This window comes from Clarias gariepinus, chromosome 3 (assembly GCF_024256425.1).
Source record: "Clarias gariepinus isolate MV-2021 ecotype Netherlands chromosome 3, CGAR_prim_01v2, whole genome shotgun sequence".
NCBI lineage: Eukaryota > Metazoa > Chordata > Actinopteri > Siluriformes > Clariidae > Clarias > Clarias gariepinus.
The window spans coordinates 36,083,553-36,105,280 of record NC_071102.1 but is presented as its reverse complement, the minus strand read 5'-3'; the positions used below and the strand labels follow the sequence as shown (position 1 = coordinate 36,105,280).

The 21,728-nt window shown below is 40.2% G+C and overlaps 1 protein-coding gene across 2 annotated transcripts; it reads right to left on the bottom strand.

Annotated features, from left to right (window-relative positions):
* On the bottom strand, window positions 1-5,813 carry znf706 (zinc finger protein 706). 2 transcript variants are annotated; one of them, XM_053491451.1, is made up of 3 exons: window positions 5,678-5,813; window positions 2,761-2,901; window positions 1-919 (listed from the first exon to the last, which is right to left on the bottom strand). In XM_053491451.1, the coding sequence occupies exons 2-3, from the start codon at window positions 2,893-2,895 to the stop codon at window positions 824-826; spliced, it is 231 nt and encodes a 76-aa protein (XP_053347426.1). In that variant the 5' UTR covers window positions 2,896-2,901; window positions 5,678-5,813; the 3' UTR covers window positions 1-823. The 2 variants fall into 2 exon arrangements, with proteins under 2 accessions (XP_053347426.1, XP_053347427.1); XM_053491452.1 differs by having other exon boundaries at window positions 2,761-2,896; window positions 5,678-5,781.
* Between the last annotated feature and the right edge of the window lie 15,915 nt (window positions 5,814-21,728).

Here is a 21,728-nt window from a genome sequence, read left to right as displayed (position 1 = left end):
TTTTGTAAGCAAAATTAAACTTTATTAGAATGTTATATTACAAGAAGCAGGTCACTGAAGCATGAACATGCTCTCTCTTTCACGCACGCATGCGCACACATACACAAACAGACAGATCTCCCAACACCGTTCCAGTGATGAATAATTAAAGAAATTAAAGTAGTGGTAATCAATCTTACCTAAATCCAGTAATCTCCAAGGAATTAGAAACCAAAATTACAATTATGACTTATCTACGTCTCACATAAAAATCCACCAAACCTTGGTTTCAAATACCGTATTTTCCAGAGTAGAAGATCCAATTATTAAAATTGCATCTGTCTCTTAAGGGAAACGTAATTCAGAAATACTCTCTAAATTCCCTCTGGTGCGTAATTAACACGAGAATACAGTATAGGTTCTGTTCTGTTCTCAGTACAGACACTTTCAAAGATAAGAATTATTAAATAATGCTTTGCTTTAAAAGGGTAAAAATGGAGATGGGGCTGAAAAATGACCAGATGTGACATTAGGATAGCAAAGTCAACAATACTTACAGATTAGTCTCTACAATCCGGAAAATACAGTATCTCTATAATTACGTGATGTACACACAGACGTCCCCCGTTTATCATCAACAGTGTAAACCAGCCGCGCAGCATGTTAGCCGGATTAAACACCACAGCAAACCAGTGTGTATCAGACAGACAGATAGATAGATAGATGGACAGACAGACAGACGGGCAGACGTCTGCGAGTGTTTTTTTTTTGCCATTGGGGAAACAGTAGACACCATTAACAGTCTTTGATCATGAATCCGCAGCTCAGGGCCGAGCCATGACGCTCAGGCCTCCACGTCCACCAGCTCTGGAGGAAGAGGACTTTTGGGATGTTTGCTCTCGAAATGCTGCTTGAACGTTTTTGGATCCGGCATCTGCGACTATAGAGAGAGAGAGAGAGAGAACAGAACAGTTCAGAAAGCATTATACGAACACAGATACTGTAGCTTGATGGACCTGTTCATATTGTTTGTATTAAGTTTATTTCCTCTTTAGTATTTATTGTATAAGAATGTGTACTTTGTTAATGTACTTAAGTACATATTTCACGTATCTGTACTTTACTCAAGTAATTTTATTAAAGAACACCTATTACTTTTTTTATGCTCCAAAGTATAGCAAATACATGTACTTTTACTTGGCTACATTTCTGCATGGCGTTGTGTTACCTAACCACAGTGGTGTGTAGTATTTGAAGCAGGAATTTCACCACATGATGGACGTGGCTTCCTTTAAGAAACGCGTCTTTACATAACAGGCATTTGAAATCAGAACCAGAGCTTGTTGCTTACAGTGACAAAAACAGTAAGCAAACAATCATGAAAAAGCATATGTGAGAGAATTTTATTTATTTACTATAAAAAAGGCTTTTGTGATCTAATACAAGCCCTGTACTTTTGATGTTTGAAGGTGAGCACTTCTTTACTTTTACTCAAGTACACATGTAAATGGAGGACTTCTACTTTTACTTAAGTAATATTTGCTCTCAGGAATCTTTACTTTTACTCAAGTAGAGCATTTGTGTCATTTACCTACCTGTTTTTAATTACCAGATTTTATAATTTTTCTAGTACTTTAAACGTTTTGATGTGGGTCCATAATCCTGAACCTGTTTCTCTTATTTAACGCAAAAATTTATAAAATCATGTCAGTCACATGTCAAATACAGTATGTAGTCTTCATGCAACCGTGACAGATACATTACAATGACGCTGAATTTTTATAGAGACTCTCCAACATGTTTATTATAATATTCTATTTGGTATCAAGTCCTTTTTTTACCATTTAGATTTTTTATTGCATTTAAATGATGTTGGAAATGTAATGGAAAAATAATAAACTTTATTATTCTGAACAAATTTCAGAATTTTAAATATTAATTATATTTATAAAAATCTAAAGTGGTCAGTGGAAGTTATTTAGAATTAAAAAGGTTTTTTAATTATAAAAATAACATTAATATTTTATATAATTCTATATAATTAAAATTTACATAGATAATTAAAATACATAAACCATTATGAAAAATGAAGAGTTTTATATTATTAATGTCTGGCACTGCAGCGCCCCCTGGAGGTAGTGCTGTCCATTTTTTCTGATCTGCCCAAACTAATTTACACAAGGGAAACTTAAATTTTTTTCCCCCCAGTTCAATTCCTTTACTTTACAAAAAAATATTATAAACCTCAGGTTGTGTAGTTTTTACCACTCTCCTTACACACCACACCTATCTAGCTGCCTCAGCCAAACACACCTTGTGCCTCCAGTCACTGTGTGCTGTTTTAGAGGCTCAGTGAGCACTGAGGCTGAGTGTCCTGTTACTCTCCGTGCCTTAGGTTTAAAAACCTCTCACATCCCCTTTTGACAGACACACACACACACATCAGGATTACAATCGCAGAGTTAAAGTCCCGCCCCCCTGACTGACTTCCTGTAACCTGTAATCACAACGCATCTTACTCTCTCTGTTTATACTAGGCTCCTAGGTGTTTTTGAGGTTGTAGAGTGTCACACACACAGATCTCGTCTCGAACCCGAGGTAAAGGTGCAACTACAGTGACCCCAGAGACCCATTCCGTGCCTGTTTATACTGCGACTGTAAGCTCTCTCCATCCTCACACTCGCCTCAGCATGCTCAGTCTCAGACTCACTCTCTCTGTCAATTTATACATCTCTCTACCTCTCGTTTTGTGTGCGTTCGTCTGTACGTGTTGTAACCCACCCTGCAAACTCCACACGTGTACACAAGTGCAGCCTTTGCCGCCGTCTTCTGGTCGTGGCCCTTCGACTTCTTGGCCTCGGCCTGCTTCTTGGCGTTCTTCTGTTGGGATTGGATCTTCTGGTGTCCTCGAGCCATGCTGCTCTGAGAGAAGGGGGAAAAAAGGGAGAGAGAAAGAGGTCTGATATATGTATAGCCTCATTGTGTGTTTATACTGTGATATATTCAGGTAGCAGGTGACGCCCTGGGTTTCCCTCGCCACACTTGTTTGAGCAGTTGTATCACGTCCTCTGTGAAACAGTGGTACTAAGAACCTGCCCGATCAGGCTTAGATTCCAGGACTGCAGGGCGAGAGGGTGACGGGCGTGGTCCCTTGCTCTCTGCCCTTGCAGGAGAGCTGACACACTGTGGGCGATTATTTATGAAACAAACTCTGGAACTCTGGTAAAATCTCATGAGCACCTTATTTACCACAAACAAGTTCTATTGGTTTTATCCACCCTAAGAGAAGTCGTCCACACGTAGCGTCTGGCCTTTCCACGGCATAACTTTTTAAAAAAGAATGGAAAGTTATTAAGGATAAATGGAATTCTGGGTATAAAAACATTAGGTTTCATTGAAGAGGCGTCGCTTTAAGTCGGGTACTGTTGCATAGCTTTGGTGGGCTTAAATATTACAGCAGAATTATTGGTGACCTGCTTTTTAAAATCAATTTTGTGTGATGGAAGTACAGGCGCGCTTAGTGAATAAAAAAATTCAACTGGATAGTCTATAGCATCATCTACTTGTTCCATTATCATGTTAATAATCAAGTAGAGCATTTGTGTAGTTTCCCCACCTGTTTTTAACTGTAAAATGAACAGATTTTATAATGCAGTATTTTAAACGTTTTGATGTGATGTCGGGTCCATAATCTTAAACCTGTTTCTCTTATTTAATGCAAAAATTTCAATACGGTGTCAAATACAGTGTGTAGTCTTCATGCAGACGTTACAGATGCATTACACTGACGCTGAATTTTTATAAAGACTCTCCAACATGTTTATATTAATATTCTATATTTTCTTCGTCAACACCTGCTAATATATCAGTGTTGATTGCTAAAATAGCCATTTCGTGATGCCAAGAGTTTTCCTGAAAGCAAGGGCAAGTAACAGCATCCTGCATTATTTGGATGCACTGTGTATACTCTTCTAAAAACGTGTTCTTTAAAAATGTCGGGCTCAGCACTCGCAGCTCTGCCACTTCTTTGATGATTAAAAACACGGCAATGAACTGGCTGAACAATCCATGAATCCTATGATCCTAGGGGCATAAGCAAATCCACTCTTTACCTTATTGATCCAAGGAGTTCTTATTGATCAAAAGAGTAAAGTCAATCGGCCTCTAAGAGAGCTTGGCGCTGTTCTGCATTCTCCGTCTGCCGCATTTCATCTATTCTCTCCCTTTCAAACAATAAAAAAAGTCTCACAATCTTAAAGAGGGGATTGGATCGCCCTCATTTTTTACCCTTTCTATAATCCTGAGAAGGACTTGATCAGTTTCTTGAAGACACTGTCTTACACAAAGAAACAGCCAAATCACAAACGGAAATAGGTACTCAAAATCCATATTTGCAAGCCAAATAGTCAAATAATAAAGTAGGTATAGTAACACGAAGATTTCCAGTTAACGATATCACAACGAAGTCACAAAGCGAATTCCATAAAAATGTGCATTTTAGGCCTAGTCACAAAGCAAATTTTATAGATCTGATTTTTGCAAGCCAAGTCAATTAAGTAAAGCTCATGTCTGAACGTTGTATTTATTTCTTCCTATAGAGAATTTGGAGTAAAAGCGCAAGATTGCGTTTATTAAGTGGATTTCAACATTCATAAGTGGGTTAAAAAAAAAAATACAATGCCATCTGTTGAATTTTGAGCTGCACTAATGATTTTTTTTTTTTATCCAGCACCATCTGTGGGATTAAAAGTACACAAATTTTTCTTCAACTAAAGGCATTTTCAATTTTAATATCAAAGTAGCACATCTTCTCTGCCCATGGGCCGATTGTAATGAAACAAAGCCTATATGTTACCTTGAGCTCAGCCAAATACACCCATAAAACCCCATTAAAATTCATTCAGTAGTTTTTACATGATGCGTGCACAAACAAACAAACAGACAAAAATTCCAAAGACCATCTTGATGTGTTCTATTACGTCCCCCCCAAAATATATTCCATGAACATACACGCCAACTTTACAGTTTTATTTGATAGAAATGAATTGAGAGAGAAATCAGTTTTTACTGAATAATTAATATAACTAGACACATTAAATCCTTCAAATTTCGCGCAAACACTTTCTGATGATCCTCCATGAAATATAATTTTTCCTATACATAACATTTCCTACACAGCACACACCGTGTTCCACCCGTACTGCGGCAAACCCCGCCTTCTCGCCTCTGATTGGCTAGCAAAAACACCGTCTGAAATGATGATTGGCTAATGATACACCATCCCGGTTGTCTGTTAGACCAACTGACCAATTGCAAAGATCCTTACCGAAAACGGTTAGGAAAATTAGAGAGCGTAACAATAACACCACCATGCCCCGACTAATCCATATTCGCTATGAAAAACACACCTATGCTTTAGAGAACTTTCTAACGTTTTACCAAAAAACACGTTTAATCACATCTTCTCTGTAAAAATATCACAGCCTCATTAAAGACCGAGATTTGTTCCTGACAGCTGTTAGCTAGCTTACTTAGCGTTAGCCGCTTCGCGAGCGAGGGAACACCGAGCTCGCGTGTTAAAGTAAAACATTTCGTTGACGTTCGAGTAATTAGAAAAGCCGTAATCCGTGTAATAGAAGCGAATATAAAGTTACAATCAGTTTATAACGTTTAATCTAAACACGCAGTCCTGACTTACTGATACACGGAGCGGCGACTCAACGCGCAGGGAGAAGTTTACAGCTGTGTTACTCTCACACGCGCGCGCGCGAGCGGAGATCTGCCCGGGGCGCGTTCCAAATCACAGTCTGCTCACTTACTCTACACACTTTACACACACACGCACGCGCGCACACAACCAACTATACACACACACACACACACACACTGATTCTACACACTCACTGATTCTTATACTTACTATACACACTCACTCACACACACTTACTGTACGCACTTACACACTTCTTTTTACACATCCTAAACACTTACTCTACACACTCACTTTACATACACACTTACTTTATAGACACACCAACACTTACTCTACACACTCACTCACTTTCCCTACACACTCACTCACTTCCCCTACACACTCACTCACTTCCCCTACACACTCACTCACTTCACTGAGATACACACTAAGTGCCCCTACACTACACAGTCCCTTACTCTACTGTAGTACTATTATACCCATGCTACTATTACTACTACACCTATTACTGCTATGCTCCTCCTCCTCCCCTTCACCACTATTTCGGCTAGGTCTACTCTTGGCTGCCGTCTTGCAGACAGCTGTTCTCTGATGACTTGTGACTGCAGTACCTTAATAGCTCAGGACTCCTGAGTACCCAATAATGAAAGTGGACTACTAATAAACTTTTAAACACCTCTCATGTTATACCGAACTTCTAGCTGCCTAACACTCAGTATGACTGTAGATCAATCCCTGCCATCTAATATCACTAGTGTGTTGAGTCTGGTTCCGCTAGGTTTCTTACTATTGCCATCTCAGGTAGTTTCTCCCTGACACCGTCGCCCTCGGCTTGCTCATCAGGGATGATCTGATCATTTTGATTAATAAATATTTTCTTTCATCTGTCATTTGCATAAATTTCTTTTTGATTCTATAAAGCTGCTTTGTGACAATGAACATTGTTAAAAGTGTTAAATCTGAACTCAATAAATTTTAATAAAACTGAATTGAATGAATGGTAATTAGTAATGGTACTAATTCTTCTAGCATTACCATCTACTATTACCATTATTATTGCAATGAAATTTTTTTTCTTCCAAAATATCAAGATTTCTCAATTTCTTAAATGTTCTTGTACAGTACAGTATATTTCTATTTGTACAGTATATTTCTATTTTTATAGTACAGCATATTTCTATTTTTAGTTCTATTTTTCCTAGTTCAATTTAATTTTTCTATTTAATTTTTCTATCGTATTTCATTTATTCATATTTATTTCTTATTATAAGCTTTCATTTTTTAAGGTCACTGGCAGTCGTATAAGCATTTCACTACATTTCGTACTGTGTATGACTGTGTATGTGACATAAAATTTGAATTTGAATTTGAAATTCCTCCTGCTTTATCTACACTTATGATTTTCTTGTTAGGAGGTCATTAGTCTGACACCGATGTTAATTATTATTATACAATGTGCAAATTATCTATTTCCATAAGTGAGATCTGAGTAGCTGTGAAACAATAAGATGTAAGAACTACTACTAGTGCTGCTATTATTACTACTATACCCCTACTACTACTACTACTAGATTTACAGTATCACTACTAATACAACTACTACTGCTACTAATACAGAACTAATACAATCTTTTAACATCAATGGACACTATGGACACATTCATGCACATCTACACTTACATGTTTATGTTTACGTTCTGGACCATTGCACAAAGACACTTTAATAAAGCACCTTAATAAGAAATTTTTTATGCATATTTGCACACCATATTTCTTCCACCAAATTTCAAATTTTTTTAAATGTTCGACTGTACAGTATATTTCTATTTCTATTTTACTTTTATTTTTACCCTAGTTAAATTTATTTTACTACTTTTATTTTATTATTTTCTACTGTATTACTTTTATTCATATTTATTTCTTATTATAAGCTTTAATTCTCTTTTTAAGGTCACTGTCGATCGTGTAAGCATTTCACTGCATATCGTACTGTGTATGACTGTGTATGAGACAAATAAAATTTGAATTTCAATTTAATACTATCATTAATATTTGGCAAGTCAAACATTGGTGATTTTGGCCTTACTAATTAACTTGTAAAGCTTTTCGAAGCTCACTAGTTAACTAGTAAAAGGCTCCAACTAGTGCTATTAGTAAGCATTTTGGCCTTTTGCTAGTTAAGTATTTTGGCTTGTTGCTAATTAACTAATGCACCCAGTGTGTAGTTGAGGAAAAAGTGCTTGATATCAGTGAAAGCAAAATAAAAGCTAAAAAGTATTGCCATACTGCTATCCCAGACTGACTGTACTACTGCGACTAACACTACTAATATTACCAATACTAATTATTACAATACTCCTGCTATGAAACATTGAATTAAACGTGTGTACAGTATGTGTGTGTGTGTGTGTGTGTGTGTGTGCTGTTCTCCACCACTAGATGACGTTGTGATGCTTTGAACCTTTGTCCAAACTTCTTGCGTGCTGTCTCTCTCGCTCTCTTTCACACGCGCATGCGCGCGCGCACACACACACACACACACACACACACACACACACACACAATCACAGCATTACCAGTGTAATAAATAAAACAAATAACTTAATAACAAGGAATAAAATTGTTATTATATGTGTATATACTTTCAAAGTATTTGAAAGTATTTTCCCCCTTCCTGATTGTTTTTCCTTTTTTTAAATATTTGTCACAATTGAATGATTCAGATCATCAAAAAAAAATGTATATTACACAACGATAACCTGAGTAAATACAAAATGCAGTTAATAAATTATTTTTAATTATTTCATTTATTATGGGAAAAAAAGTTGTCCAACCCTATCTGGTCCTTTGTGGAAAAAGTAACCCTCAACCCAAGGACTTGTTGTGCAATCAAGCATTTGTACTAGTAATGAGTCTTTCAAATCGCTGTAGAGGAATTTTGGCCCAATCTTCTTTGCAGAACTGAGTGGTTTCGAGCATAAACTATCTGTTTAAGGTCATTCCACAACCTCTCAGTCTGGACATTGACTAGCCTGCTCCAAAACTCGATTGTCTTGCTGCATAACCCAAGTGCGCTTGAGTTTGAGGTCGCAAATTGATGCGCGGACATTCTCCTTCGGGATTTTCTGGTAGAGAGCAGAATTCATGTTTCTATCAATTATGGCAAGTCGTCCAGGTCCTGAAGCTAGAAAGCAGTCCCAGATAATCACACTACCACCACCATGTTTGACTGTTGGTATGATGTTCTTTTTATGAAACGTTATTTTAATTTTGATTTTTTTTCATTAGTCCACGGAATATTGGCCTAAAAGTATAATTAATACTTTAATACTTCGGGATAATTAAGATGTTTTTTGGCAAATGTGAGATGACTTTGTGTTTTTTTTGTCAGCAGTGGCTTTCAGCACACACACACACACATACACAGCCAAAAACAAAAAGGTTTTTTTTACACCTGAGACCAACACAAGTGAGACATGGCCTAATAGTGGTTAACACACACACACAAACACACATGCTACAACTAACAATACACCCTAATTAATCAAATACACAATGCCTGATAATGACAGATGACATTAAATAATCAAACACACACACACACAAACACATACACAATACACAACAATGAAAGAAACAAAAAGAAGCAGGTGTAAGACTGAACCACACTTGTCCGTGTGTGTGTGTGTGGGGGGGGGTGTTTGTGTGTAGTGGGTGTGTGACCTAAACAGCTTTTTGATCACTTCTCTGGAGACAGATTAAAGGCGTAACAATGCAGCGTGTGGATTTGTTTTTTCTTTTATGATACGCAGAGAAACGAAACACAACACCAAGTTCACCACGTTTCTCACAACGCTAACATTTCCTGCTACAATGTAAGGCGGGGCCGAGAGACACAGAGACAGGGGGAGAGAGAGAGAAAGAGAGAATGAAAGAGAAATAAAGGGAAAGATAGTGAGACAGAGGGAGAGTGAAAGAGAGCGAGACAAAAAGAGCATCTGTTTAATGAATAAAGCATTAATACAGGTGCACGGTGGAGTAGCGGTTAGCACTGTGGTGTTGCACCTCCAGGTTCAGGGTTTGATTCCCACTTCAGGTCTGTGAGAAGTTTGCATGTTCTCCCTATGTTAGGCGGTTTTCCTCCAAGACATACCCATGGTGAGTGTGTGTGCTCGGTGATGAACTGGTACCAGGGTGTACCCCCCCTCAGACTCCCGTGATACATTGCACAAGATAAGTGCAGTCGAGAATGGGTGAGAAAAATGTATATGAATGTCAACCAGATTATGTGTCTATTCTTACATGGAAAAAAAAGTGGCAGCACGAGACCTATGCTTAAGACACCTTGTACCTTTTTCCTTCTTGTCCAGTCAGCTCACCTGCTAACAGTAAAATGGATCCTCTTGTTTTGCATTCCTTCTTAGGAACATTCCTCTTATTAATGTTGAGATCCAGCAAGTAAATTCAGAGCTAACATGATGTTCATATCGATTTATTGGAGCAGCAAGCCAGCCAGCCAACCAGCCAGCCAGCCAGATAGTATCAACAAATAATAAATGTTTAGGGGTGCCAATACTTTTGCAACCACAGTTTATACAGAAAAACGTACAACATAAAACAACATTCTAACATCAAAAGATGTGAATTACCCGTATGGTTAATTAAAAGAAAAATTGCCTTTGGCTTTTAAATCATTTTAACCATGTAAAGGGCGCCAATACTTTTGAGAGGAAAAGAAAGCTAACCTATGGGTGCAGCTAAACTGTATGAAACTGCACATGGAGTGATTTTAGTCTGTTTGTCCGAGGAGGAGAGCGGCTTGAATGAGAAGGTGTGTTTGCATGTCAAGGCGTGTCGTAGAGCATGTGAGCACGCAAACACACACACACACCACACACACATACACACATTAAACAACAGTCCAGAGGGCATAAATAACTGTGTGTGTAAACACACACACAAACACACCTACACACAGTTATTTGTTGCATACACACACTCCTACACACACACAGTTATTTTTTGCGTGTGTGTGTGTAATATGTTCACATTAAAGTATTCCTGGTATTACAGAGTCACACAGTGTGTGTAAATCCTGCAGATTACAGTCGGACCTGCTTGACTGGATTGATCAGCTTCACCTCCTCAGCTCCGTCTTGTTTAGCTTGTTACTCACTAATTCCCTGAAAGGACTGTACGGTAATACGCACACGCTATTCTAAATGTGACATATAAAACCGCTCACAGTGAGAAATACATTCCAGAGCATGAGGAAGTTAATCAGATGATCCATGACTTACTTCCTGCTGCTTTTACAAGCAAATGTAAAAACCATGTAATCTTATATCACACACCATCACATCATATGCTTATTGTATTAAATTGTATGATAATGAGTGTAGTATAGTACCTTATGTACTGTATAGTTTAGAACATCATATAGAGTATTACACCGTGCCTTACGGGCTATAATACTGTGGCGTAGGCGGGGTCGACTGGTGACCATCATGCCTTGCGGGAGGGGTTGCTGTGTGTTCACCCTGTTGGGGAAGGGTGTTTGGGTTAGTGGCTTCGGCCATGTTGTGTGTGTGTTAGGTGTGTGGGACCTGTTAAATGTGCTCGGTACTGCGAGCGGGTTTAGGAGCGCGTGGGTGGTTGCCACGTCGAACACTCTCCGAAACCCTTGACTCAGAACATTCTCCCTGCGCAGTCCTTCGGATCCCCCGTCGGTATTCAGCCGTCCGAGCCAGCATGCAGCCGACTTACTGTGTCGTCTAGACCATCGTCTGTAGTCGTTTCGCCTGTGCCATAGCTGGACCGTGATCAGCTAATTGCCGAGCAGAAGAAGGATCCGGCTCTGCAGCAGGTACTAGGTTGCGTTAAAGCAGGCCTGAGACCGGATTATACCGTGGTCACTCATCTGGGGCTAGGGGTAAAAGCTCTCCACTCACAGTTTACCCGCCTAGCGTTGCGGGAAGGTTTACTCTACCGCCACTGGGAACGGTCATGCGGCGCTGGCAAATGTTTTCAGCTGCTGGTACCGCGGACTTTGCAGGCATGTGTGCTGGGGATGGTTCATGGGCATGCAGGTTCGGGACACTTCGGAGTAACTAAAACTTTGCGGCGTTTGCGCACTCGCTTCTACTGGCCGGGCTGTCATACTGATAGCGAACTGAAGGCTTTTGCTGTTCCTGACCAGAGCGCTTCCACCACGGCTCGAGTGCTGGTGGATGAGGTGTTCAGCCGATTCGGCACCCCGGAGCAGTTACACAGTGATCAGGGGCGCAACTTCGAGGCGGAGGTGTTTGCGGCGGTGTACGAGCGCCACGGGGTGAAAAAGACCCGCACCACGCCCCTTCATCCGCAAAGTGAAGGCCTCATGGAACGGTTCAATCGGACGCCACCACACAACTCGCCATGCTTACCAGTGTAGGAGTCCTCACAGCTGATGCCAGTTTTTTTAATGTTCGGCCGTGAGTTGCGCACTCCCGTGGACCTTGTGTTCGGACCACCTCCCCAACCGGATTTAACCACGAAGCCTGGGTTGGATTATTTTTGTTCTTTAAAAGACAAACTGTTCCGTGTTTTTACGAGTTGGCGCGTAAACACTTGGCCAACGCCGGTGTTAAGCAGAGAGATTTTGCTATTGGAGAGCAGGTTTGGGTGTATCCCCCGGAAGGAAAAGGGGGCTCTCGCCTAAGCAGCAAGTTGTCTACCGGGTGCGGTAGGCGGGGCGGGCGCGAGTGGTCGTGCTCCACCGAGACTGTCTCGCTCCCTATCAGCCCCACGCCAGTGAAACATCGAACTCTGTGGAGGCCGGTTCACCTCAGGGAAATGGTTGCGCTACTCACTTCCTCGCAAAAGGACTCCGGCGTTCACAACGCCAGCGCCGACCACCGAACGCCTCAGAGACTGAGTTCATCATGGTGACTGGGGACGGTTACAGCTTGGGTGGAGGCAGTGTGGTGTAGATGGGGTTTCGGCTGGCGACCATCATGCTTTGCGGGAGGGGTTGCTGTGTGATCACCCTGTTGGGGAAAGGTGTTTGGGTTAGTGGCTTTGCCCATGTTACACACATGTGTGTGTGTTAGGTGTGTGTGACCTGTTGAATGTGCTCTGGTTCATGTGTAGGCTGAATCGAATTGATGGTTATCATGTGAATGTGCTGCTCATGCTGTTGTATAACTGTGTGCTAAATAAAGTACTCCCAGCCATTTGCATTGGGCAACAAGCAAGCTCACTCGTCTTTCCAAGTTTCTTTCTAGCGGTGAAAAACGCTACAATAGAATGATACATTCAGGATAGTAGTATAGCAAATGAAAAAGTGTATAGTTAGCACATAAATTAGATAAGATAGTCTGTTCTTGCTGAAAGTGCTTCTGTGACTGGTTTTGAATGTGGGTTTTGGCAGGCAGCTGCTCTCTTCACAGTACTGCAGACTTAGTAGGGTAGTGGTAGCTCAGTGCTTAAGGCATTTGACTATGGTTCAAAACATCCCACGTTCAAACCCCACAACCACCAAGTTGCCACTGTTAAGCACAGCCCTTAACCCTCAATTGCTCAACTATGTAATAAGATAAAACTGTAAGTTGCTTTGGATTAGGGCGTCTGCCACATGTCTAGATGTAGACCATACAGACCTGCTTTCACCCATGCTGCAAACGACAGTTCATGTAATTAACAACTATAGAACACCTGGGATGTAACATATAGTTAAACGTGACAGTGCTGTTACCGTCCATTATCACTCTTTGCCTTTCATTCAATCGGATTGATAATGCATAATATAGTTAACGTATAATAAATAGGATAGCGATATATAGTGTATATATTGTACAATACAGTATACGGCATTATATATACATATGCATTATATATACTGCATATACATATATAATAGTATATACTGCATATATACTATTATATATGTAATATCATATACTGAAATATAGTACATGATATTTTTGTAAATAGATTCGCCTTAGGTTAAGGAGCAGATCTGGGGGACTCATGGACGTAGAGTATTATGGTGAGCTGGTATGTTTAGATGCTGTCTTCCCCACTCTCATTGATCACTCAGGTTTGTTGACAGTGAGGTGATTGGTTGCTTTACATCTCAGGGAGCCCTCATGCCTGTGTTTCCTTCTGGCTCTTCCTTTTAGTTATGCTGTTATAGTTAGTCCTGCCGGAGTCCCTGCTTGCACTCAACACTAAATATACATTCACTTTATACATTATGTGACTGTGACCATACCTCACTGTTATCTCTATTCATCTGCTGTCCTCTCTCTCCCTCTCTCTTTTTCCCTCTCTCTCTCTCTCTCGAGCTACACATGTCGTTCCTGAGCTGCCAGTAATCCAGACTCTCTCTGCCTTCCGGACCTGTCTGACTCATCCTGGTGCCCCGCTTCTGGTTGGAGATCTCGGCACATGGATGCCCGTGTGTTGCTTTGGGATGCGTCTGGTATCTGGGGACGGTTTCACTCTACCATGAAGATGGTTCTGGCCTCGACTGATGTTGACAGCTGTTTCTCTGAGGACTTGACTTGGCTGCAGTCGCTCGATAGTTCAGGACTGGAATTTCCTACGAGTCTACCTGAGTCTCCAATAACTACCTGGAATGAATGCAGATCAATTCCTGCTCTCTGTTTCAGCCAAATGAGGATGGGTTCCCTGTTGAGTCTGGGTTCTCTCAAGGTTTCTTCCTATTGCCATCTCAGGGAGTTTTTGCTTGCCACTGTCGCCCTCGGCTTGCTCATCAGGGACTATCTGACCATTTTGGTTCATGCACATTCACATTCCATACAACCTTAAATAATTCTTTTGATTGTGTAAAGCTGCTTTGCGACAATGAAAATTGGTAAAAGCGCTATACAAATAAAATTGAATTGAATTAAATATTACATATAGTGCATCATAAAATGTATCGTATGCTTTAGTCATCATACTATAATAGTTAGCATAATGTTAGGTAACTTCCTGGTTATCATGGCTAGTGATGTATGTTAGCGAGCCTTACGTTAATCGGGAATGTTAGCCAGCTTGTTATTAAACCTGGCTAGCTAATAAAGTGAAATATCTACTGCTGTGAAGATAAGCTACCTTAGCCATAAGAAGAAGACTTTATGGACATTTCATTTCCTGATTAATTGCTTAATTCCCTATAGTATTCGCTACATACTGTAAGTTTGTTTAAATTTCAATCTACTGATTTCAATCTTCTAGACACCTGGCAGGTAATATACCATAATGAAGAAGGTGGCTCCATCAGTTCTAGTAGCGGAGGCTGCATTTGTGCTCCACCCTAACTTTGGGCAGTGATGGCTTATACAGTTAAGGCTCTGAGTTAATTATCAGAAGGTCAGGGTTTCAAGCTCCAGCACCACCAAGCTGTCACTGTTCGGGACTTGAGTAAGAGCCTAAACCCTCTGTGCTCCAGGGGACGGTGTATCATGGCTGAACCCTGTGCCATGACCCCGGCTTCCTAATATCAAAGAAAAGACTTTCACTCTTCTGTAAAGTCTGGTCTTTATCAGTGTTTTGTGCAAAAATAACTATCTATTCCTTTAAATCCCTAGATAAGCACCTCATCCCTGAATTCCAGTTCTACATGGCTCATTCCCCCAGCGGCGGGCTTTACCTGTCCAACAGGTACGCAGGATCAGGCCAGGCAGGTCCTGACAGGCTTCCTTCCCTCTCCTCTCAGAAATCTCAGGCATGCAGCACCTCTCCACCTCTGCACTGTTATAAAGGAATGCAATGTGTGGACATGGCAGCTACACACACATACACAAGCACATGTGTCATGTCCATACCTGTCAGGTCTTTTACCTCTCAAAGGCTCAGAGAGAGTTAAAGCATGAAACACTGAGGTCAGGGTGTCAAAGTACAAACGCAGGTCTAAATGTGTGGAGACGAGTTCACTTTAAATCAGAATGAAACAATTCACATTAGAGATTGGCTACAAGTGGGCGGGGTTTATTGTTCTAATTAGACTTGGCTCCGCCTTCTTTCTGCCTTTGGTATGTTTATCCCGCTCATTTCTTGTCATAAAGTAACAGTGGACTATGGCACTTTATCCATGATTATGAAGTTTTATTTATTTTATTTTTTTAAATAATGATGTATGTTTTATCCACTTATATATAGTTACATTTAATACAGAATATAAGCATGACTATAGCTGCGACGACCTGCTGCACTACTCTCAGAGCTGCTGTTATGGAAAATTAACCAGCACTTTCCTGACCAATCAGAATCGACCGAAACAAAGTCGCGGTATAAAAAGCTCTGTAAGAGAAGAAATTGTTGCAGCGCGGGAGCCTCGGCTTGTTGAACAAACAAACGTAAAAGCTGCATTGTTTCGATTTAATAGCTTTCGGATGATGACGCACATCTGTTCAGGCTCCTTTAAAACATCCATACGGTGAAGTATTTCCTATAAACACACCTTCGGTTCAGATTTAATGCTTTCTACTTCGCCATGATGTTCCCGCTACAGTAGAGCGATATTAACGACGTATGAAGTAGAGTGATATTAACTATGCATGAATATGACTGAATGCATGAACTATGCATGAATATGAAGACTGAGGATCAAATGACTCGGCTGGGTTTGTGCATGAGCTTCTTGCTAAAGGCTGCGGCCGCGCTGCATTAGGGCTAATCCGACAGGCCCTGACAGTGCGCTCACACACCCCACCTGTATTTATTCAGCAACCACATCTACACAAAGCACTAAAAAGTGCAGGTGTGTTCTGTAAAAGCTCTTTAGTTAGCATTATTAAACCCTATTGTACACACACACAGAAAGCACACACAGACAGAGAAAGCTCACACATAATGGATAAATGTGGCTCTGGGGAAAAATATCAACATACGCTTTGTACAGAATCATCCTGAGAGCTAAACTTATTCAAACAGTGTTCTATAGACAGATCGGACCTGGAGATCAAAGTGGAGGAGAGAAGCTAATGAGATTCCTACATTTAACATCCTGTCATATCTCCAGCACTGAGATTACATATCATCTGAGTTAATTGAGAACCTTAACTCAGAACCACAGACCATCCTTTAAAAAGTTCTAAATAGTGTCACTGTACGTTCCTAATAAGCATGGGTTCTCCATGGGTTCTCCTGACAGGGGCTAGAGTGATGACCCACAAGGGTTCTACAACAAAGTGTTTCACTTTCCACTTACCCGTAAGATTTCTTTTTTTTTTTTTTTTTTTTTTTTACAAGAGTTTATGTTTTACCTTGACATGTCTCCAGTTCAAGCTACAAATTAGTGGTCGTTATTTTTAATATCCAGATCTTCTTAGAGTTCAATGTAGACCTCTTTTTAGGAAACTCTGAACCTTAAATGACACACTGGCAGGATAGGACTGGGGAATAAATGCCAAAATAGCTCCTTTTTTTCTTCTTACTATTGAGAACCTGTCAGTGTAAAAGAAGCTGTAGTTCTCCACTGAAGCCGTGAAGAACCTCTTTTTTTAAGAATGTGTGTAATGAGAACATCAAACACACTCCAAACTAATGGTCACTGATTCTATCTTAATATCTGGAATCTGGCAGGGGTCCAAGCAGGACCATTTAGTAAGCTGTGAGACCCTTAATGATATACCGAACCCCTGAAGAACTCAATCTCCAGCAGTGTGTGTAGTGAGTGAGTGTGCTGCTGCAGTACAAAACTATTCCACATTTTTGTTCAGTATTTCCCTCCTTATGTCCAGAACCTGGCAGTGATCCAAGCAGAACCATTAAGTGCACAATGACCCTATAATAACCTCTGATACTTTTACCTACACAAGGCTTTCCCCCTTGGAGTGTGTGTCATAACTGAGCGGATGCATTATACACACACACACACACACACACACTCGCTCTGATTTACTGCTCATCCTTCTCCGTCTGCTTCCTGAAAACCTTTAGGAATCCAGGTAGAACTTTTAAAAGACAAGTGCTTTGTATAGGTATGCACAAACTGCCACGCCCCCTTTTACTCGAAGGGAGATGTGGCACCTTCATCATCATCATTTTCATCTGCATCATCAATATCATTTTCTTCTTCATCTTTATCATCACTATCAACTTCATCATCACCCTCATACTGTTCATGTTTTTCATTATTATTGTCTACATTATCATCATCATCATCATTTTCTTCATGTTTTTTCATTATAAGTTTTATGTTTTTCATTATCTTCTTCTTCATCTTCATCATTACCATAATCTTCATCTTCACAATTTTCTTTATATTGTTTTGCGGCTTTTTCATCATCATCATCATCATTTTCTTCTTCCTCATCATCGTCTTTTTTTTTCTTCATCATCATCATCATCTTCTTCTTCATGCTCCAGTGTGTGGAACTCCTAGGATGCCTAAGAGCCTTTCATTATTCCATCCCCCTTGTAAAGAACCTTTCTAGTGTGTGTGTGTGTGTGTGTGTGTGAGAGAGAGCGATAACTGGATTAATTTAACTGCTTCTCTTTAATCTTTGAAATCGAAACATGTAGTTTTAAATGAAATATACAGTGGTGTGAAAAACTATTTGCCCCCTTCCTGATTTCTTATTCTTTTGCATTTTTGTCACACTTAAATGTTTCTGATCATCAAACACATTTAACTATTAGTCAAAGATAACACAAGTAAACACAAAATGCAGTTTTTAAATGATGGTTTTTATTATTTAGGGAGAAAAAAAATCCAAACTTACATGGCCCTGTGTGAAAAAGTAATTGCCCCCTGAACCTAATAACTGATTGGGCCACCCTTAGCAGCAATAACTGCAATCAAGTGTTTGCGATAACTTGCAACGAGTCTTTTACAGAGCTCTGGAGGAATTTTGGCCCACTCATCTTTGCAGAATTGTTGTAATTCAGCTTTATTTGAGGGTTTTCTAGCATGAACCGCCTTTTTAAGGTCATGCCACAACATCTCAATAGGATTCAGGTCAGGACTTTGACTGGGCCACTCCAAAGTCTTTATTTTGTTTTTCTTCAGCCATTCAGAGGTGGATTTGCTGGTGTGTTTTGGGTCATTGTCCTGCTGCAGCACCCAAGATCGCTTCAGCTTGAGTTGACGAACAGATGGGCTGACATTCTCCTTCAGGATTTTTTGGTAGACAGTAGAATTCATGGTTCCATCTATCACAGCAAGCCATCCAGGTCCTGAAGCAGCAAAACAACCCCAGACCATCACACTACCACCCCCATATTTTACTGTTGGTATGGTGTTCTTTTTCTGAAATGCTGTGTTACTTTTACGCCAGATGTAACGGGACACGCACCTTCCAAAAAGTTAAACTTTTGTCTCGTCGGTCCACAAGGTATTTTCCCAAAAGTCTTGGCAATCATTGAGATGTTTTTTAGCAAAATTGAGACGAGCCTTGATGTTCTTTTTGCTTAAGTGGTTTGCGCCTTGGAAATCTGCCATGCAGGCCGTTTTTGCCCAGTCTCTTTCTTTTGGTGGAGTCGTGAACACTGACCTTAATTGAGGCAAGTGAGGCCTGCAGTTCTTTAGATGTTGTCCTGGGGTCTTTTGTGGCCTCTCGGATGAGTTGTCTCTGCGCTCTTGGGGTAATTTTGGTCGGCTGGCCACTCCTGGGAAGGTTCACCACTGTTCCATGTTTTTGCCATTTGTGGATGATGGCTCTCACTGTGGTTCGCTGGAGTCCCAAAGCTTTAGAAATGGCTTTATAACCTTTACCAGACTGATAGATCTCAATTACTTTTGTTCTCATTTGTTCCTGAATTTTTTTGGATCTTGGCATGATGTCTAGCTTTTGAGGTGCTTTTGGTCTACTTCTCTGTGTCAGGTAGCTCCTATTTAATTGATTTTTTGATTGAAACAGGTGTGGCAGTAATCAGGCCTGGGGGTGACTACAGAAATTGAACTTTTAACTGTGATAAACCACAGTTAAGTTATTTTTTAACAAGGGGGGGCAATTACTTTTTCACACAGGGCCATGTAGATTTGGAGTTTTTTTTCTCCCTTAATAACATAATCTTCATTTACAAACTGCATTTTGTGTTCAATTATGTTATCTTTGACTAATAGTTAACGGTTTTTGATGAGCAGAAACATTTAAGTGTGACAAACATGCAAAAGAATAAGAAATCAGGAAGGGGGCAAATAGTTTTTCACACCACTGTATATTCGAAAATTAACACATAAAATATTTAAACACAGCGTTAAAAATATAGAAAATAAATTTAAAAACACACAAAAATGGAGATCAAAGTAATCTTTATCTGGTAATGAAACGGCACACACAACTGCAACAATATCTCAGAAGTCAGATAATAAAGTCTTCACTGTGTATCACATCTACAACATCCAACTAATTATACTGTGTGCGTGTGTGTGTGTGTGTGTGTGTGTGTGTGTGTGTGTGTGTGTGTGTGTGTGAGGTCAGGATGCTAAGATGTTTATCTGATCTCAGTAAATCTGATTATCTCCTCCACTGACCAAATTCTTTGTCTCAGATGCTTGAAGACAAAGGTGTTTGTTTAGATGCTGAGGGTGTCGACTCTCAGCCTGCAGCTCACAATGCAGCTGTGTGTTTACACTCTGATGATTGTGTAGTGAGGACACACACACACAAACACAAATGAGTGTTAGAGCTGGGGACACGAAGGTCCAGTGATAATCGGAAGTTCTAATGTGCTAACATACACACGCACATACACACACACACACACACACACACACACACAAACCGAGCTCCAAGCTGAATCAATGTTAGATGAGATTAGTAAAGAGATTAGCTTTTTAATGGTTTAGTATGTAACCCCGCCCATGTTCACATAGCCCCACCCCCAGGATCATGAAGATCAGATGAGCCTCCTGTCCTTAGGTTACAACTTTAATCAGGATTTTGATATTGAAATATTTTACATGTTGTTTGTACAAGTGGGAATAATAATAAAAAAACGATTGCCCCTTCAGTTCTCTCTGAGACGAGCTAGTCATTCTTCTTCTTGTTTTTCAGTTCAGTGTAACATTGGTGTGGTGTGTATCAGTAAAACCCAGAGGTGTAGGTCATGTCGTGTGGAATGCACTGCGTTCTTCTCACTGGTCACGTCTGGCAGCGTGTTGATGCCTGATCTCAGCTCTGAGCCGTGGGAGGATGGCACTTGACTCTTTCCAGTTTCTGGGAAGTAACACGGATTGATAATTCGAGGGCATGTCACATCACGATGAGTTGCACAAACACTAACGGAATAAACTCTGTGATGTCACACGGTCCTTTAGATCTGGCTCATCAGACTGGTTTCCCACTGAGTGATGCAGGACATCTTACTTTAAATTCTTTTTAAAGTTGTTAATCAGAGACAGGAGTTGAGAGCTAACAGGAAAATCTGCAGAACTTTTTTTTTATTTACTCATTCTCTATAGTCTTCCCAGGAGACTTCAGGCATGAGTTCAGGCATGAGGCGGGTACATCCTGGACAGGGTGCCAATCCGTTAAAGGTCACATGCACACACACACTACGGGCAATTTGGAAACAGCAAGTAGTCTAATTCTTCATGTCTTTGGACTGTGGGAGAAAACAGGAGTACCGGAGGAAACCCAAACTCTGTACCCCAGATTCGAGGCGAGAATCGAACCCTCGACTCTGGAGGAGTGAGGCCACAGTGCTAACCACTATGCCACCATGCTGGCTTTTCTGTAAAAAATCACTTATTATAAATAGATATTAATATTTACCACAACTGTCCATAAAAAAAATTAAAATTAAATAAATGTAAAATTCTTACACATGGGAAGAATTTTATGGGCTTTGCTTAATTTTTTATAATTAATCATAATTAAAATGTTTAAAAGACTAGAAAGCTCTTAAATGGTGAAGATGTAAATAACTAATTCTAAAAAAAAAAAGTTAGCGAATTCTAAAAAGGAACAAAAGAAAAGAACAAATCTGGTAAACCCCAGAGTAGCATCTAAATCTCAAATCTTTCCTGATTGGAGAAGTTGATTAAAAAAGCAGCTCTGAAGGTAGTGCAGGTTTAAACGAAACAGAACGTAAGCTA